Below are 18389 nucleotides of genomic sequence, written 5' to 3'. Positions count from 1 at the left end.
CTTAAATAAACAAAAAAGAAAGCATTTAGATGCATTTTTTTTTATGAAAAATAAGTTCTCATACCATTTAAGGTATATTTTTTGTGTTATAGACCCATGCTGATGCAAAAGTCCAAGTGCTGGACAATCAAAACGTAAGCTTATCATTGTTTGAAGTATACTTATACATTTCCTTTTAGTCTTAAAATAATTTATGTGATTTGTGTCTGTTTTTTTCTATTCAGGTGTCGAATGGGTGCGTGAGTAAGATCCTGGGCAGATATTATGAAACAGGCTCGATCAGACCTAGAGCGATCGGAGGTAGCAAACCCAGAGTAGCGACTCCTGAAGTAGTAAGCAAAATTGCTCAGTATAAGAGAGAGTGTCCTTCAATCTTTGCCTGGGAAATCCGTGACAGGTTGCTTTCCGAAGGTGTCTGCACGAACGACAATATACCCAGTGTAAGTTAATTGTGCGGATTGCGGTGGGCGGCGGTGGTGGTGGGGGAGGGGGGGGGTCCTTGACGAGGGGCTTTGTGCATTTTTGGGAAAGCACGGAGGAGGAGGCACTTAATCATAACTTAAGTGTTCATTTATAGATTGCATGTGTAATGACAGGATAAAGTCTTCGGAACATTACTTAGTGATACGTTCTAAACGCATAATGACACAAATAAGGGATACCAATCTCATGTAATCTAACGTCAAGTGCGAGTGACGTTGCATTTCATGTATATTGTACAGTATTTAATAATTAAAAGGCGGCAGCACTTCTTTAAAGTTTGTCTCTTTTTTAGTTGAAACGTAACACTACATTAATTTGAAAATGATTGAGTGGCTGTCAGCGATAATTATGTGAGCAAAATGCATTTGTGTAGATCTGTTTGTGAAAGCTGAATGATGTCTTTATTGTTTCGAGTGTTATTTCTTATTAAATAGAAACTCTTCACGCCTCATATTCAGAAACAAGGGGAAACATTATTCTCTCTTTCAGGTGTCGTCGATCAACAGAGTCCTCCGCAACCTGGCTAGCGAAAAGCAACAGATGGGTGCTGATGGCATGTATGACAAACTGAGGATGTTGAACGGTCAGACGGGAACGTGGGGGACCCGGCCGGGCTGGTATCCCGGTACATCAGTGCCAGGTCAGCCAAATCAAGGTAATGGAAAATAATTTTGAGTGTGTTACTCTTGTTTCCATGGATCATTCTATACGTAACATTAATGCAAACCCTGAACAGATTGATGATGTCGTACAGAAAACTAGCCTTTCTGTGTTTTACTTATTGGATCATGTCTTGATGGTGAAAACACACTAGATGTGTTTTCGCCATCTGTTTTGTTTTTGTTTTGCTGTTGCAAAATGCATTCCTGTTTATGAGTGTACCATACCTTACCTCCTTGTATATTGTGGCTAGCATTATGTAAGACCTGACATGCCAGAAGTGGTTTGGCTATTCCATATGTTGCATTTGTTAGGGCTAAATAAATGCGCAGCCAATTCTAAATATTTATCTTTATTTGAACCATTACTCTCAATGGAGTGTCATCCCCTCTGAGACAGAAACTGTAAATCATAATATAATGAGAGTCAATGGCATGTCCTCAAATTGATGGCAACAAGCAATGTGTGTCTGGGGAGGGGGAGGACCGATGGGGGGGGGGGGGGGGGGGGGGGGGGGGCGTTGGAGGCGATAAAATAAGACAGTGTCAGATGCAAATATTTACTAAGAATGTAGTTATGCCAGAGTGGCCGTCGTTGAATATTGCCATCATTAGATCATCTGTTAAAATACATTAACTCATAGTAGCACTTTTAAACTTGTTTATTGTTATTTTTTCCATTACTATTTTTAGCACACTGACAATTAACTTAATTTTCGTTAAAATGATGTGGCAAATTAATTTTCCGAATGCAAATGATCATTCTTCTTTACTGCGCCTAAGTTGGGGTCAACACTCAAATGTATGAATCAACAGCTTCGAACATTTTTTCGCCTTTCAATGTAAAATGAGTTGAACAAATCTTAGGTTGTGACGTTTAAAACCATTGGAAAATGACGTCTATATTTATAATTGGACCGTTTAATTGAAAGAGGAAAGATTTTCGGTTAATTGTTTAAGGGATGACAAGGAGATAATATGCAGAATAATTGAATGTGAAGTAACTCTACTTGGTACTGTAAACAGGTCCTTCAATACTCCCTCTGTTTGGGTTAAGAATGTGCGTGACTGTGGTCAGTCTTTTGAATGGAGGTGTCCATCCAACAACCTGCGTTTTATTCCCCCGTTAGAAGGAAAAAATTAGCAACAGTTTGCGAAATATCTGGTACAAAGGATGTTTCTGTCACACGCAAGAATTTGTTATGGGAACAATTCTGTCGCTATGTAATTGCTCATTAGAGATCGTTTTGTTTCTCATTAAGGCGACATGAATAAGCGTCTAGCTGGAGGAGACAGCTGTAGAAATGTTCCACAGGAGACCCCTGGACACGATATGGCACTGCTTGCCAATTAGACATGTCAGCTTTAAGAGAACTAAACAATATAAGAAGGACACCAGAAAGATACAGAGCAGACCCTTTCCTTTCTGTACAATGTCGGCATCTTTATTATGAGACCTTTTGTCACTATTCAGAGCCAAGTGAAAACAGTCCTGAGATAATACAGAAAAGGGAAGAGCGATGTGGATTTATTCGTGTTTATTTTTGATTTTGAACGTTTCAATTTTTCGATTCAAATTGTACTCGAGAGTCCTTTAATTCGGCTCTTTTGCAGTGGATTGGCTTTATGTTACGCTAGGTAAAACAGAAAAGTGTACTTACTGTATGATCTCTCGGCTAAACGACAACGATTCTGGCCAAGGGAAAAGCCTTCAGATTTGTACAGGAGATACTTCCATTTTGCATGAAAGGATTTTCCTTTTGAGAATATAATACCAAACTGTACTTTTTAATCGTAATAATAATAATAAAAATGTATAAAGTCTCTGGGTTCTTTAATCATTGATCTATAGAACCTCGTTAATGACTAAAAGCCCTTGGGCGGAATCTAGATAAGCTGCAAAAGCCTGTCCCGCTCTCATTCACTTCTATTTAAATTAATAAAATAAAAACTCCTGCTGGCTTTAATGAGCAGCTGTCGATTCCTGACTAAAATAGGCTCTTAGAATATTCTTTAAATGATAGGTAATTGAAATAAGTTTTCCTATAGATAATTAAACAAAGTCTCAAAAGCAGAAATACTTTCAGAATGTTCATATCAGTTATGCGGATACACATACACGCGTTCACATTCTCACATTTTACGTATTTGTATACTGTAATGTACGTATGTATTTATATATATGTGTGTGTGTATATATATGTATATATGTGTGTATATATGTATACACACACACACACACACACACACACGCACACGCCCACACACAAAGAAAATGAAGTGAATATCTAAGACCGTTCAATTAATAAACATCCCTGCTGGACTGTCTGTAAAACAGCATATGTCTTTTCAGTAAACATATAACAGTAGCAGCATATGTCTAGATTCAATAATATGCACATTTATACAGGATGAGAAGATCGAAAGAATAATTTAATTACAATGACACGATTCTTGTTGCTAAAATTAAGTTACAGAGTGACATTTTTGAAGAACCTAAGCGAGTATCTCTTAACTGTTGACGCTACGTCGGCGATTCCATAAAGTTGATGAGTGGTCTAAATGTCTTCGTGCTCAGCTGTACGCAACTTGGAATTCTAAATAAGCGAGCATGTGTGTATTAAGGAAAGCACATTTTTCTTTTTTAAGTATTCTTTCGGACTTGTAATATGTGCCTATTCGAAATGGCTTGATGTGATTTGCGGGTAAATAGTCATTCTTTTCTGAAGAGGTTTTATTCAGAGGAACTAATCACAGTAAGATATAGCAATGGCATACCAGCTTACCAAAATATTTGACAGGAATACTTTCAGTTTTAGCCACCTTCTCTCTTTTAAAAAGCTCTCTCACTGTCTTAGTGTTTTCCCTTTACATTGAGTGTTTTAGAAGGTTTTAAGAATCCATTACTTCAAAAGCATAAGGCAGGGTTAGGTCTCAGAGGGGGACAAATATGGTCTCAATCTGATAAATGCCATGCAACAGTGAATAAAATAATGGATACATCAGGAGTGACAGGATCCTAAAAGAGACATCTCTATCCGGGAGAGGGGGTAAAACCTCTCCCGCGATTTAGTGGTTTATAGGGATCACTGTGGCAGTTTTTTTCTTATCTTTTTCTTATACTGGTCTAAAGCTCTCTATAGGATTTAGACACTTTCCTTTCAGCAGGTCCGAGAATGTTTTGATCTGGTCTCTGAGGCTGAAAGCTGCCGCAATTGGTTTGCTATCTTTTTTTGCTTGTTTTCCGCCTCACTGATTAAGACACTACGAAACTAAGGATTGATTTTATTTCCCAGCGTCTTTTTTTTTTCCTAGAAAACAAATCCTAAACCCAGCGTCAGTTGGTCTGGCTATGAAAGAATAGGACGTACATTCACCATTCTCTTTACGGATTAGCCCTAAAGAGTAATAGCACAGACACAGCTCCATTGAACCAATTTCTTTTCGTATCTTATAAAAAAGAGAGACATTAAAGGAGATATCTTAATTGTCCGTCACTTCTTATTTATTTCTCTATTTCGTATGAAGCTGTCAATGCAAATCTTTTATCGATTGAAAAACGAAAACATAACTATAAAATGTTGTAAACCTTACTTTGACCATTTTTAACAGATGAAGAAAGTAAAATATCACCGCTATATGAGCTATTGCCATACTCATTGCAGAAAAAGCAGTCCTGCAAGGAATGTATATTTTCGATACAACTTTTAAAAAAATAATGAGAATGTAATACCAGTAGCTACGGAAAACTCTTATTACATTATCATATTCATTTCCTAATAGAAAATTGCTGTTCTTACACCTTTTTATTTTCAAAAAGGTTCATATTATCAGGAGATGTGGTCTATTTCTACATTAATAACACATATGCAAAGCTCTCAGTATTTCACTACACAATACCAAGGTTTTAGCCGGTCTGATAAAGAATACACACCTACAAAATAATCGCGTTTGCGAATGTTCTGTGCATTTGTAACGTTTTAATGTAGGTGCCAAGCTCGTCGGCAAAAGCCGAACTACTCCGTTAAAGCCCCGCATTTTATTCCAGTTATTGGGCTCTTTTTTAAATGCGTAGTGAGCACGGGCTTAAGCGAGTTCCACGATGCTGCAGGTACCTTCTTTAAAATGTAAATATTTCTCCGTAAATCCAGTAAAAATAAGAAACCCTACCTAACTGTTTAAGAAGTCTGAAGTCCATTGTAGTGTAAAGTAAAACAAGAACACTTTGCAATATTTCTGAGGCGCCCTTCAAAGTGGGCCCTGTCAGAATAAAGCCCTTCTGTGCTGATTACAAAATGATGCATTGTCATCCTAACGTTGCGAAAAACTGCAGCGTATGTTTAAATTTTGAACAGAACGTTTTGTTTTTCTCTGCAGTAAGAACATCTATACAGCGACATGCGGGAGGTGCGTTAATTACTAGGTAATAAAAAAGGAAACTGTAGGTTTTTCTATTATTAAATTAAGCTTTTTTTAAAAAAAAAAAAAAAAAAAACATTTGCAGCAATCAGATACACGCAATGTGTGGTTTTTGGGTTTTCCTCCACACTCTCTTGTTGAGCAAATAGAGTCCCGCTTATATTGTCCCATTCAGACAGTTTTGGATGCAGTTTTCCCTCCTCCCCTTATACTATAGAAAGTATAAATCCTAAATGGCGTTGAGCGGTCCAGCCCAGGGGAGAGTGATTAATGATAGTAGTGCATAAAGGTTAACATACTTCACTGAAAAGTCTGTTGACTGGGATCCTTGTGCTACAATGCATAGCACTGCACGCCTCGAGAGAATCCCTTTGTTGCCTCTTCCAATTGTGTCTTCAAAATTCTGCCCACGAAAGTTTGCCAACCCTTCTGCCCCACGAGTTTAATAGTTTCCCTTACTCTACTGGCATTGTGTGATGCTGAAAAGCAGCTCTCCTATTCAAGGGTTGGTGGCCACCTCAATAGATCCGCAAACGCCCATATGGTGACTACTACAGAAGAATCTCACTCTTTTAAAGGGGGAGAAAAGTTTGGGTTTTAAAACATTTCAGAGCTCCTGAAAGGGGTTTTACCACATTTTGTCACATTTCTCTTAACCCTTTGAGGGCTGCGTCCATTGTTGAACAGTGATAAAAAGAGATCGGTTCAATCTTTCAAAAGCGAATAACACGTTCCCACAATATTTCACCAATGTGGCAATTTCTAGGAACAAAGGGTATTTTGCGTGTAAGCGTTCTGAAAAACAAACAAACCAAAAATAAAAAAAAAAAAAGAGTATAGAAAAGAAAGAAAATTATCTAGCTACGTTTACTGTTATTACTCGGCCTATTAAAGAAAAAGATTTTTCTGATTACAATAAAAGAAGCCCGTTAATTATAAGAGATCTATTGCTGTCTCACAATATTCGTTGTGCGCACAAAAGCCCTGGTAGTATATAAGATAAAATAATAAGATTAGGCCATATACATTTTTATCTCACACATTTGTAAGCGCACAAGGTACAAGTCCAGCTCCTTACAGTTTTATAAAAGAAATATCACAGACTCAAGTGTCATTTTTGTTCTAGAAAGATCATGTAGACATCTCTGTGATCAAGAGCGCTACCACTAACGACTGTCTTTCAGTTTAGGAATTCTTCCTGTAATTAACAGTTCTTCTACATTACAGGGAGAATTACGTTTATTTAACTTATTTCATATATATATATATATATATATATATATATATATATATATATATATATATATATATATATACACACACAATTTTATCTTTAACAATCGTATTTTTTTTTCAACATAAAAAATCGAGTAATTCCAAATTATCTTTTAATCTCTGTAGTACCCGGAAAAAGTAAGTCGTAAAGCATAACGACGGGCAAGTCTAAAAAATATTTGAAGAAGACAAGAAGCAACTATTATATACATCTAAACGGATAAGGATGAAAATGAAATTCCACTTTTCTGTCAAGCTGAAGCAGAGGGGATTTTAAGAATATACAGCTTGGAGCGCTAGTGTATATAGTGTGCTGACAGGAGACATGATGCCTCTGGGATAGTCAATGAACTGTTACACTTTTCAATTAAATCTAACCCAGGTCTCCCTTTAAGCATATTAAAAAAAAACATATTTAACAAAAGCACATTTGTTTTGAAATTTATATTAATCATTTTTATTCTTCCAATTGCTTCATCAGAATATCACCATGTATTCTGTCGATTAAAGGTATAGGACCCCAAAGTCACAACCTGCTTGAAGCTTGTTGTAATATAACCAGGTGTGCAAGTAGGAATTGCACAATGTCCCTAGAATTGTATGTTCATGCACATAAAGTCTTACATTTGTCAGAATACAGAGGGGAAAGAAAATCTCCTAGAAATATATGTGTGTACAGATGAGCAGTAATATTGCCAGGCAAGTGAATATGTTCATTCACCCATTTTTCTGAAGCTGTTTCTCCAGTGAATGGCTGCAGGGAGGCAGAGCTTATCCAGATGACATTAGGCATACCAGATAACGAGATTGTACATTCACACATATCTAATTTGAAAATGCCTTTGATTTTTTTTTTTTTTTTGTACTGAGAGAAAGCCAGGGTCCCAGAAATAAAGTCAACATTGGAATGTTTGAAGATCATACAGTCCATACACAGAAGACAAGCACTTATAGCTTAAATAGATATAAACTGTTAAAATCATTGTACTTGCTTCACATCTTCATTAACATTTAAGAAAAAATAAGAAAACTTGAATATTATAAGGCACAAATATGCAGGTTACAATTCCATCTAGTTACAAATCTTCTTAATTTAGTTATAGGCTTCTTTGGGAGGTAGTTGGCTGGATGCACAGCTTTTTCTCATTACTTACAAAAGAAGGAACCAAACCTGGGAAGGACAGAAGTCCTTTTTTTGGAGGAACTGCCTTGCTGTCAAATGAACGCTACAAGTGTTTATGCATTTCCAAAGATGTCAGAATTGCTTTTGAGAATTTGCATTATAGTAGTATAGGTTTGATTTAAGATAATGTGAATGTACAGTTATCATTTTATTTAAGAAATAGGTGTATGCCAGTCTTAAAAATGTTAGTAAACTGTTTGAAAAACAACCGATGCATCTAACTTGAAATTAACTAGTTAGAGGTAAATATAATCTTTAGTACAAATGTCTGTGCCAAGAGGAAAATCGGTCAAAACCTCAAGATGACCACCAGGGAACTCCTAATATCTTCTCTCTTGCTGCCTGTCCTCATTTTCACCTTTGAGAACACCCGTACCCAGGTCCAGTTCTTTCCCTTTTTTCCGTCATTACAGGCACAGGACAGGACATTGCTAGGAAATCCACAACAAATCTAGACACATAAAATAATTAAAATGCATATTTTTTTCTAAAGGCATGTGTGCATAAAAGATAAAAACCCTGAAAGTAGTTAACTGAAACACTTGAAGCAGCTTATTTTTATTTTGCTGAGATAGGAACTCCACCTGATGCCATCGTGTTTCTATCATTTCCCCTGGGGGCAAGCATACAGCGGCCTTATGTCCCTAGCGGTTCCCTACAATTTCCCTCAAGAGGAGAGAAGAAAGGCCTTTCTACTACATCAGCCTTTAACTAGGGAAAAAGTACACATTCCCCCTGACCCCTAGTTCTCACTTGATGTTCAAGTGTTTCTCAGCATATCTCGCCTCTCCAAACGTGCCAGAAGTGGCAGGCTCCCGTGCGGCAGCCGAGATCACATCTTCAGCACAAGCACCGTTGCTTGTCAGAGCCACAAGGATTCTTTTTATTTGTGATGGACGGTTTCCTTCACTCAGCCCTGCAGGTGCCTTTCTTTGTGTCAAGGTGCTACTGGTCCTGCTCCGCTCTGACTCTTTGGGATGCTGATTCTTCCTACACTGAACCCTGGCCTGCACAGCATTGGGAATTTTCTTATTTAGCCACAACAGACAAGAACTAAACTCAGAGTGAAATAAAAATAATCTGCGTTTGAAAGTAAAATAATTGAACACATGTGCAATGAATGTCAGTTAAGATTTTTGTAAAGTGAGCAATATACTGCAAAGCAAACTAATGCTTTTAACATTCTCCATCATCAACATAGAGAAGTTACAAATTACAGTTTAATTTTTGGAACCTTCAGCCACAATTTTGTAAGAATTTCAATGATTCCAATCTTCATAAAAACTACAGGATTACTAACAGGTCTAGAAGGAAGAATTCAGATTCTGTTACACCTAATGTCAGTACGTGGTCCACATGATTAGGTGGGTTTTATTCAGTGATCCATAGACAGTCATAACAATGTTGAATGTAAATCAGGGGGACTCTGGATATGTGCATGCATGCTACCTACAATGGACCGGAAACCCCCGAAGTGTTGGTCCTTTGCACCAAATAATGATAGAGTAGAGTAGCAGACAGTGGCCCTTACACAACCCAGAAAGGGCAATGTGGGTTCAGATGATTGAGATTTGGATGAATTGCATCTGAATCCGGTGTGAGGATGTTTCCAATGGAAAACAAAAACATAGTATGTTGAGCAAGTTTATGCCACGTTCATTTAATCAGATTTGTTGCCTGTAGCATGCAAGGTGTTAAGCTGGTGTCTTGGTTTACTGCAATATATTCTGCAGTATATGCAAAGCAGCATTGCAACAAACACTGTACTAGATATAATTTGATTGCTTCTGTCCACAGATGGATGCCCGCAACAAGACGGTGGTGGTGAAAATACAAACTCTATAAGCTCAAATGGAGAAGACTCAGATGAGACACAAATGAGGCTACAGTTGAAAAGAAAGTTGCAGAGAAATCGGACTTCGTTCACTCAGGAGCAGATAGAGGCACTAGAAAAAGGTCAGTACCCTTAAAAAACTGCATGCGTCAATCCGCACAAAGAAAGGCTTAAAGGCTACACACAGTACACTGGGTTCATGTCTCTCCTTTGATTCATAATTATGTGCAATTAAGAACCTCATTCAAATATTCAGTTATGCTCCAATTTTTGGTCACACAAGAAGAACAATGTCTTTGGACGGGATACTAAATGATTTTGTGACAACAGTCCTACACTTCCAATAATTACTCCAGGAAGTGACCATCCAACACAAGACAAACCTGAATATTTAACACCAAATCTGTTATCTGGGAATACTTTCAACCTCTTTGTAGAAGGAAATGAGAAAGTAAATAATAAAAACAAAATCATTTAATTCAAGACCTTTTCAGTTTTTAGTTTGTCCCAAGTTGAACATTTTGATTGATTACTTTGTGTGGATTTGGTTTGAACTTCGTATTTGTATTTACCATAATAAAACAACAACTCTTTCTCATTTCAGAATTTGAAAGAACCCATTATCCTGACGTGTTTGCAAGAGAGAGGCTAGCTGCCAAAATAGACCTTCCTGAAGCCAGAATACAGGTAAGAACATGCAACAAGAGCCAGTTTTGTATATTTGCTTGTGTTTGTTTAGGTCTCCTTGTATTTAAAATATGTAGGTCATATTCACTTCACATTTGCTTACGGAGGATAAACTTTGCAACAGTTTTTATTGCAATTATTATGAGGATCATGAGAAATCACCATATTTTAAGAAATTAAGTGATTTAGGTCAGTGGGTTGTAAAATAATAAGCAATGGCAATGGGATGACTTCATTTTAAAACACCAGCTCATACCTGGTCATCCATTTTCATAGAGAAACCAAAATCAAAGGAAAAAAGATTAACAGAAAAAAAAAATCCTGGAAACTCTTACATAGACCATATTGCAAAATTATACATGTAGAAACTTTGTCTTTGGTCTTACAGGTATGGTTTTCAAACAGAAGGGCAAAATGGAGAAGAGAGGAAAAGCTGAGAAATCAAAGAAGACAGGCCAACAATTCATCCAGTCACATTCCCATAAGCAGCAGTTTCAGTACAAGTGTCTATCAGCCGATCCCTCAGCCTACCACACCTGGTAAGGATGAGTGATCATTATGCCAATTATAATACTAAAGAGAATTGTAAAAAAAATAATATTGGACGTGTTTTTATAATACATCTGGCAAGTCAAAAGTGTATGGGTGAAGTCCATTAAAAGTACAGAAGATGTTCATTCATTCATCTTCTCATCAGCTAACGTTTTACACACTTCATGTAAATGAAGGATGAATAAGGTGTAGCAGAAGAGAAATGCACAGACATGAGGAGAACATGCAAACTCCATATAGTGTTTGACTAGGCCAGAATTCAAACCAGTAACTGGGAGTCTTAGGGTAGCAGTGTTAACTACTGTGCTACCATGCTGCCCCTGGAGAAGATATTATGGTAGCACTTTAGTTTACGTACTGTAAACATGCATCTATTACTCATTTACTGTTACAATAGCAAAGGATTCTTTTGGTCTTAATGTCACTTAAAAAGCAATGTGGCCTAATAAAACAACTTCAATTTGGAATATTCAGAGGTGGCTTAAGTGAGACATATGTATCTTGATATTGCTTATTTCAGTGCAAGATCTGTGGATCCTTCATATTCACAATTATTTTACCAATATATCAAGTAATCTCTGCACAGAGATTAATACCCACGTTACTTATGCTTAGTAAGTTTTAATAAGCCTTTAAACAGGCTTTGTTACATAACAATATATGAGTAATAGATTAATTTTTGCTGCACCTAAACTAAAGTGTTACCAATATTATGGCATCATTTATAACAAGATTTATAATGTGATTTAATTCGTATTATCAGAAGTATATCTAACAAATGATTTTTGAAAAATCTGATTGAGTTGTGCATTAGGTCTTTACAATATTTGTAACTTCAAACGTAGCTTTGGTATCTTGGGTGTATCAGATAACAAATTCATTAAGTATAGATTCATCGATGCATTGGATTTGTAAAGTATTTATGTCAACTTTGTTTTTTGCAGTATCCTTCACATCAGGGTCCATGTTGGGGAGAACGGACACCGCACTTACTAACACATATAGTGCTCTCCCACCTATGCCAAGCTTTACAATGGCTAACAACCTGCCTATGCAAGTAAGTGAAACTGATAAATTAAAATCAGACATGGTCTGTGAATGATTTTAAATTTTGTTTCTTCCAAAAAGAACAAAAGTTACTATTTCAAATTGAACTATATTTCAATCATAAACTGTAATGCCACAAATATGTTTTTGTTTTAAATGGTGTATTTTTTAGCATAATTAATTAAAATAGCTTATTTCTGAATTCAATAATGTCACCTCCTTACCTGTCTAAAAGCTGACTTGTATGCTTTGCTTCCTGCAGCCCCCAGTGCCCAGCCAGACATCATCCTATTCTTGCATGCTGCCCACCAGTCCGTCAGTGAATGGGAGGAGCTATGACACATACACGCCCCCTCATATGCAGACACACATGAACAGCCAGGCAATGGCTACATCAGGAACCACCTCCACAGGTAACCTTTTTTGATGATTCCATTAACTTTCAGCTAACCATATTGGGTTTTCATTTATTAGTTTTTGGAGAAGTAAAACATACATGCATGTATGTGCATGAGGCTTATAACAGTTGGAGAAGGAAAATGTAATGAAGGCGCAAACACTAAAGTATGTTCCTACTCATACAGAAGATGCCATTTTTTAAAGTCTATTAGTTGGAGAAAAGTGAATATGGGAACATCTATGGCTTTATGCTTTTAAAGATGAATCACATAGTGTATCTAATGGTGGTACTTTGTTAGAGCAGTTAGCGTTTGTTTGCTGGGATCGAAGCAGGGCTTCCATGTGGAGTGAGAGCGTTTTTCTCAGGACTAATGCCTGCATTGGGTTGGTTTCTCCTGAGATTACCTTACAAAAACACGCCATTAGAGTAATTAGAGCCAATGTACGCCTCGTCTGAAGCAGATGCAGAAAGTAGAGAGATGATTAGTGGATGTTGTGAAAATTGGTTTAATTCAGCTTTGTTCTATAAATTTAGATAAACGTGCCATCCTCACAGAGTTGGGCTAACACAATTAGTGTAATAATAAGGATGTCTGAAATACTGTATATATGTTTAAAGCTGAAAAGGTATATGTTAAAGTTTGACAGTGAAGTTCAATTTAAAAGTGATTATCGATGTACTGGGAACTGAAAACGTGTGTCTTTTCCTCTTCAAATAACAGGTCTCATTTCCCCTGGAGTATCAGTCCCCGTTCAAGTTCCAGGAAGTGAACCTGACATGTCTCAGTACTGGCCAAGGCTACAGTAAAGAAGAACGTTATTTCACAATGTGACTTTTTGAAGAAGGTTGGCTGTTCAGCAGTATTTTATATATAAACAAAAGACTCTGAAAGAGAGATTTTTGTACTGGGATTGTGCCCTGTGTTATAATTCTTGGCAAAAGAAGATTTAAAAAAATGGACTGTGTTAGACTGCCAGGCATTATATCTTAAATGGAACAAAACTATCTTCATTTTCAGTTTCCGAATTTTAGTCATTTTTGGTGTATTTGTAAATGGCCGTTTGTATGTAATGATGAATCAAGAACAACATGGATGGACTGTTGACTTGAGATGGTTGTGTATACGAGGAAGCCATGATCAACAGAATCTGCCACATATAGAATTTTATTGACTTATATCGAGTACGTCTACCATTTTTTTAAATAAACTGTGGACTGTTTAAAGCCAGGTTTGTACCATTCAATTGCAAGGCTAATGAAAACACACGAGTTATGTGTAAAAACATTTATCGGCTTGTGTTATTTTTTAACCCCTAATCCCCCCAAATCCCCAGCTCACTGGCAGATAAAAGTTTCAGTGCAAAAAGATAACTGGTGTGAAGGAAGTGAAAAGAAACCATTTGATAGCTAAAAGGTAGATTGTGTCTTCGATATAATCCAATTTGTTTATGTCGAAATGTAAGTATTTGTCTTCCCTAGAAATCTCCCTGAATGATTTCTATAATAAAATTAATTTCATTTATATTTCCCAGAATACTCTATAGATGTTTTATACACATTTTCATGCATCATAAATACGTTTCCTATTTAGGTCAGTTACAATTAATTGTTCTTAGATATAGTTGTAGTGTAGTGTTTTACAGTCAAGTCATTTTTGTGCAACTAGAAATATTTAATTCCTCTAATTGATTAAAAATGCTTGCATAAGTGTTTTGAAAGTTGTTTACAACTACATATCAAAATTAACCATTGTTGATTGTAAAAACATACCAAAGCCTTTGTATTTCATTTATTACACTATTTTCTTTTTAATATTAGCCTTGTGTTGCCAGTTTTGTATACTTTTCAGGGTACATTTTGATTTTCTTTTATATATTTTATCTTTTTTATTTTTTTATTATTTTTTTACATTGGCTTATAATATGTTTGACGGCAAGCTAGTCCAAACATCTTATATTTATAAAACAAAACTCCAAACATTTAGCATTGGAATACTATGCATATCATTTTTATTATCATATTCAAATGTATTACTACAACATGACAAACAGCACAATTTTTTGTGTTTTTTTTTTTCATCAGCAAGTTGCAAATAAGAGAAAAAGTCTTAACTACTGTCTCCTAAATAATTACTTAGAATTTTATTTAAGATGGAGGTTTCTAAATGTATTTTGTGAGAAACTATAAAATCATTTTGTACAGTATGTTAGTGTCTCTATGAGAGCTTTATCTTCCTAATACTGTATTACATTTTTAACTATACTTCTTGGGCAATATATGTCCATAATGGCTTGAATGGACGGCCATGCTCATTTTCTTTGTAAATATATCCCTATTTTTGATATTGTCTTTCAAAAGAGGCAACTCTTTTTGTGAATATTACATCATTTTTACTTTTATTTATTAAAAGAAATCCAGACGTATTTGAAAATCTACTTATTAAATATAAAGTGTAAACACTTTCTAAGAACCTTTGCAAACATGCACATGTGCTCCTCAAAGCTATTTCCAACTCTGTGCTTAAGGCTACAAGTTCAATTATTTTGCCGTCAGCATTAGCTTTAGGCTGCCAAACACAATATCTAAGCCTTGGCAGTATTTATGATATGGTTCAATAGTGAAAGATGACATTTACCATCCATTGTTAAATGAGAAAAATGACCTGTGCCATAATGGAAATAAAATCTTTTAAACATGTATTCTGCTCAGTTTAATAAAGCAAAATAACAGAACATTGATGGAAGGGTGAGGCACAAGTAGCTTAAATGCAGATGAAAGTTTAGGAACTGTGGCATTTCGTAAATATTTAAAGCGATTTTCAGTAGATCTATTTACACCAACAGACAGTTAACCGAAATTGACAATCAAAGAGTGTTTCTTGCTTTCCAGCTTCAGTGAAACCTTCCACCCGAATGTACTAAACTTATGCAGATAGAGTAGCACGTGAGCAATTATTAACAATAACAAAATAAACGGCACATACTAATCCAGGTATTACAGCATGTGGGGGCCTTTTCTTTTGGTAAACCTTATAAAATGAAACAGGAAAACATTTCAAAGCAGCTTACAGAATATTCAGATTCTGCTAGACGATGGTAACAAGCAGACAGGTAGCCATGAACCAGGCTTCTACAGAGGAGGAAGTCTCAAGCAGTGTCTTCCAGTCTGCCCAGTGATCTCACAGCTTTCCCAGTTGCATTTCAACCAGTAATAATTAATAAAGAATATTGCCTTTTAATGCATTTCAGCCAGCATTTGCAATAAATGGCTTAGAAAAGTTATTTTTAAGATTTTTGAAGTGTTTCACAATGCTAAGCTGATCAAATACATAAAAAGTCAGGTCTACGGCAAGTGTGCATTTTTAAACAACACCAATGAGCTTCATTTACTCTGGCGATGGATGGTTTCAGCAAATTATCAAATCACAAGCATTAGTCTCTTATCACATTATATATTTATTTAGTACAACTTGATTGTTTTAGAGTTTTTAATTACAAGATAATGCAGTTGTATTTTAAACTCACATTAATAATCTATTCTCCTCTATCCTAAATGACTAAATAATAAATTCAGTGGCATCTCTGTGCAAAATATTTATAAAGATCAAATTGTCCAGCGTTAAATCAACACTTTTACAGTGAACATATGGCTCCAATCTGTATGGTGTTAATTTATCCCAGAGTGTGGTTACTCACAGAGAGGCTGAGTTCCATTGCTAGATACTAGTGGAGTCAATTAATGTGCTAACAGTTTAAACACATAAAAAAGCAACGTTATAAAAATGTATGGAGAGCAGAAGGTGGTGCGATTAAAAAAAATAAAAATAAAAATAAAAACAGAAGGAATACTAAACAGGCAGATACAGAAGAGCTACTGTATTTAAGTTTGCATATGGCTGAAGCTATTTATCCATTGGTTAGGAAAGATACTTCACATCAGTTATTTAAATCTGATTGGAATAACGTATTTTGAAAGTTGACAATGACTGTTTAAATAGCTTTATAATGTATATTTAAAGTTATATAAAAAGCATGTGGAACTACTGCACACATAGCTTTAAGCAGGTCTACATTTATCAGTGTTTGTATGAAATGTAGCTGACCAGAACACAGATATTTACATGTAAATTTCAGTGTATTATAAAAAAAAGACATTTTTATAAATATACCAATGAACATTTTGCTACACTAACTTTAAAAAAAGATTTCCTCCTTTGTAAATTCAGTTTTGTCAGTATTTTCAACATATTTGGTTGAGAAAATATTACATTTTAAAGGATTCGTATTGCCATCACTGCACTTTCTTTTTTATTTAAGCTAGCTGGGCTATTATGTAGTAGCTTTCTTCAATGTCAAATATCATACAGGCAAAAATATTGATAATGTTGTGCAGTAAAATTTCAAGATTTATACATTTTGATAACAACAACATCAACATTTATTTCTACACTCTTCAGAATACTGGTTATTTAATGGCACTTTACGGTTCTTTACTGGGTTGTGTGGTTCCTCATTGAACCTTTGCCTAACCAAGCACCATTTCATCCTGGGATGGGTTCTTTACATATGCAGTTGGCTCTTTGTGCTTTGAAAACTTCCTAATAAGCAGAAAAAAGCAAAAAATTTTTAATGTTAGTTAGGCTGACCTAGCAGGACACTACCAGATTAAGAAAACCTGCACTTATCCTGGACATTACTGGACGTATGCAGCATGAATCTTTTTGAAATCACGAGCCATTGGCATTTCACAAATTTGTCACCATCCATTCATTGTTATTTACTGTACAGATCTAAGTACCTAACAAGCTCTTTTGGGAACCTTCATGTGGATAGGTCTTTTGGGAACCAAAGATGGTTCCTCTGTGGCATCACTCTGAAGAACCACTCTGGCACCTTTATTTTTAGGAGTGTATGGCACATTTTCAGACACAGAATGTAGATAACAGTGCTTTACAAGATGTCAAAGAAATAGTAAAAGGAATAAAAAACAAATTAAATTAGGTAAGAATAATAATGAATAGTAAAAATAAATCAATATGAGCCAAAAACATGATATATTATGAAAATATGATACAAAACATAACATTTATAAGAAATGTAAATAGTAGAAAAGTAAAGTCTTTATATATAATATGATATTCTAAGTCTCAAAAAATGAACACCTCATTACAGTCAGATGGCCGGGAAGACAGAAAACAATACACAAAATAAATGAATACATAAACAAACAAACAAATAAATATATAGTGGGTTTTTAATTTATTCATCAGAATTGGATTTCATAATTATTAAATATTCCTTAATATAAAAGCTACACGCAATTTTCTATTCCTATTATTTTTTTATAAATATCATTCAAATTATGAAATGTAGTTAAATTGCTCCTATTATTTTTAAATATAAATTTAGAAATCAGAAACATTTTACGAGATATGCAGTGATTTTATATAATATACATTTGTTTTAATTTAAAGATGCTCTGCAATGGTATGTGTTTTACCTGTTGTGAATTCTGGTTGTCTGGTAAATCATTTTCTTTTTAGTATTAAAATAAAGGCACAGTTTCCTCACCACTACAACAGAAAAAAAAAACAACAAAAAAAACTGAAAAAACAAGAGTCACATGAATTCAGTTCTTCACGTTGGTAAAACAATTCAGTAGGAGAGATCCTGTGCTGTGAAGTGTTAGCAGATGATCCAAGAGCCAGCAGTGCCCTGACATTCAGTGAGGTGTTTTGTTCTTAAGCACGATGGCAGCTGAACAGCCTTTTAGTTATTGGAGTTTCAAGCTCAGGATTTCTGTCACTTTCATTGAGAAGGAGGATCCCGTCCATTGCGTTTTAGCAACAGA

The 18389-nt window shown here is 35.4% G+C and overlaps 1 protein-coding gene across 5 annotated transcripts in view; it reads left to right on the top strand.

Moving 5' to 3' along the window:
• The window catches only part of pax6b (paired box 6b), a 30962-nt gene extending 16899 nt beyond the window's left edge, over nucleotides 1-14063 (top strand). For 4 of the 5 annotated variants that reach the window (XM_051922999.1, XM_051923001.1, XM_051923000.1 and 1 more), the window contains 9 exons: nucleotides 93-134; nucleotides 225-440; nucleotides 973-1138; nucleotides 9817-9975; nucleotides 10458-10540; nucleotides 10929-11079; nucleotides 12037-12149; nucleotides 12402-12552; nucleotides 13261-14063. In XM_051922999.1, the coding sequence (XP_051778959.1) occupies nucleotides 93-134; nucleotides 225-440; nucleotides 973-1138; nucleotides 9817-9975; nucleotides 10458-10540; nucleotides 10929-11079; nucleotides 12037-12149; nucleotides 12402-12552; nucleotides 13261-13346 (1167 nt within the window). In that variant the 3' untranslated portion in view covers nucleotides 13347-14063. The remainder of the gene's footprint in view (nucleotides 1-92; nucleotides 135-224; nucleotides 441-972; nucleotides 1139-9816; nucleotides 9976-10457; nucleotides 10541-10928; nucleotides 11080-12036; nucleotides 12150-12401; nucleotides 12553-13260) is intronic. The other variant, XM_051923002.1, reaches the window with a different exon arrangement.
• The last annotated feature ends 4326 nt before the right edge of the window (nucleotides 14064-18389 follow it).

The sequence above is a fragment of the Erpetoichthys calabaricus genome, chromosome 2 (genome assembly GCF_900747795.2).
Source record: "Erpetoichthys calabaricus chromosome 2, fErpCal1.3, whole genome shotgun sequence".
Lineage (NCBI taxonomy): Eukaryota > Metazoa > Chordata > Cladistia > Polypteriformes > Polypteridae > Erpetoichthys > Erpetoichthys calabaricus.
The sequence above is the reverse complement of the archived record's forward strand: the minus strand, read 5'-3'. Positions and strand labels throughout refer to the sequence as shown.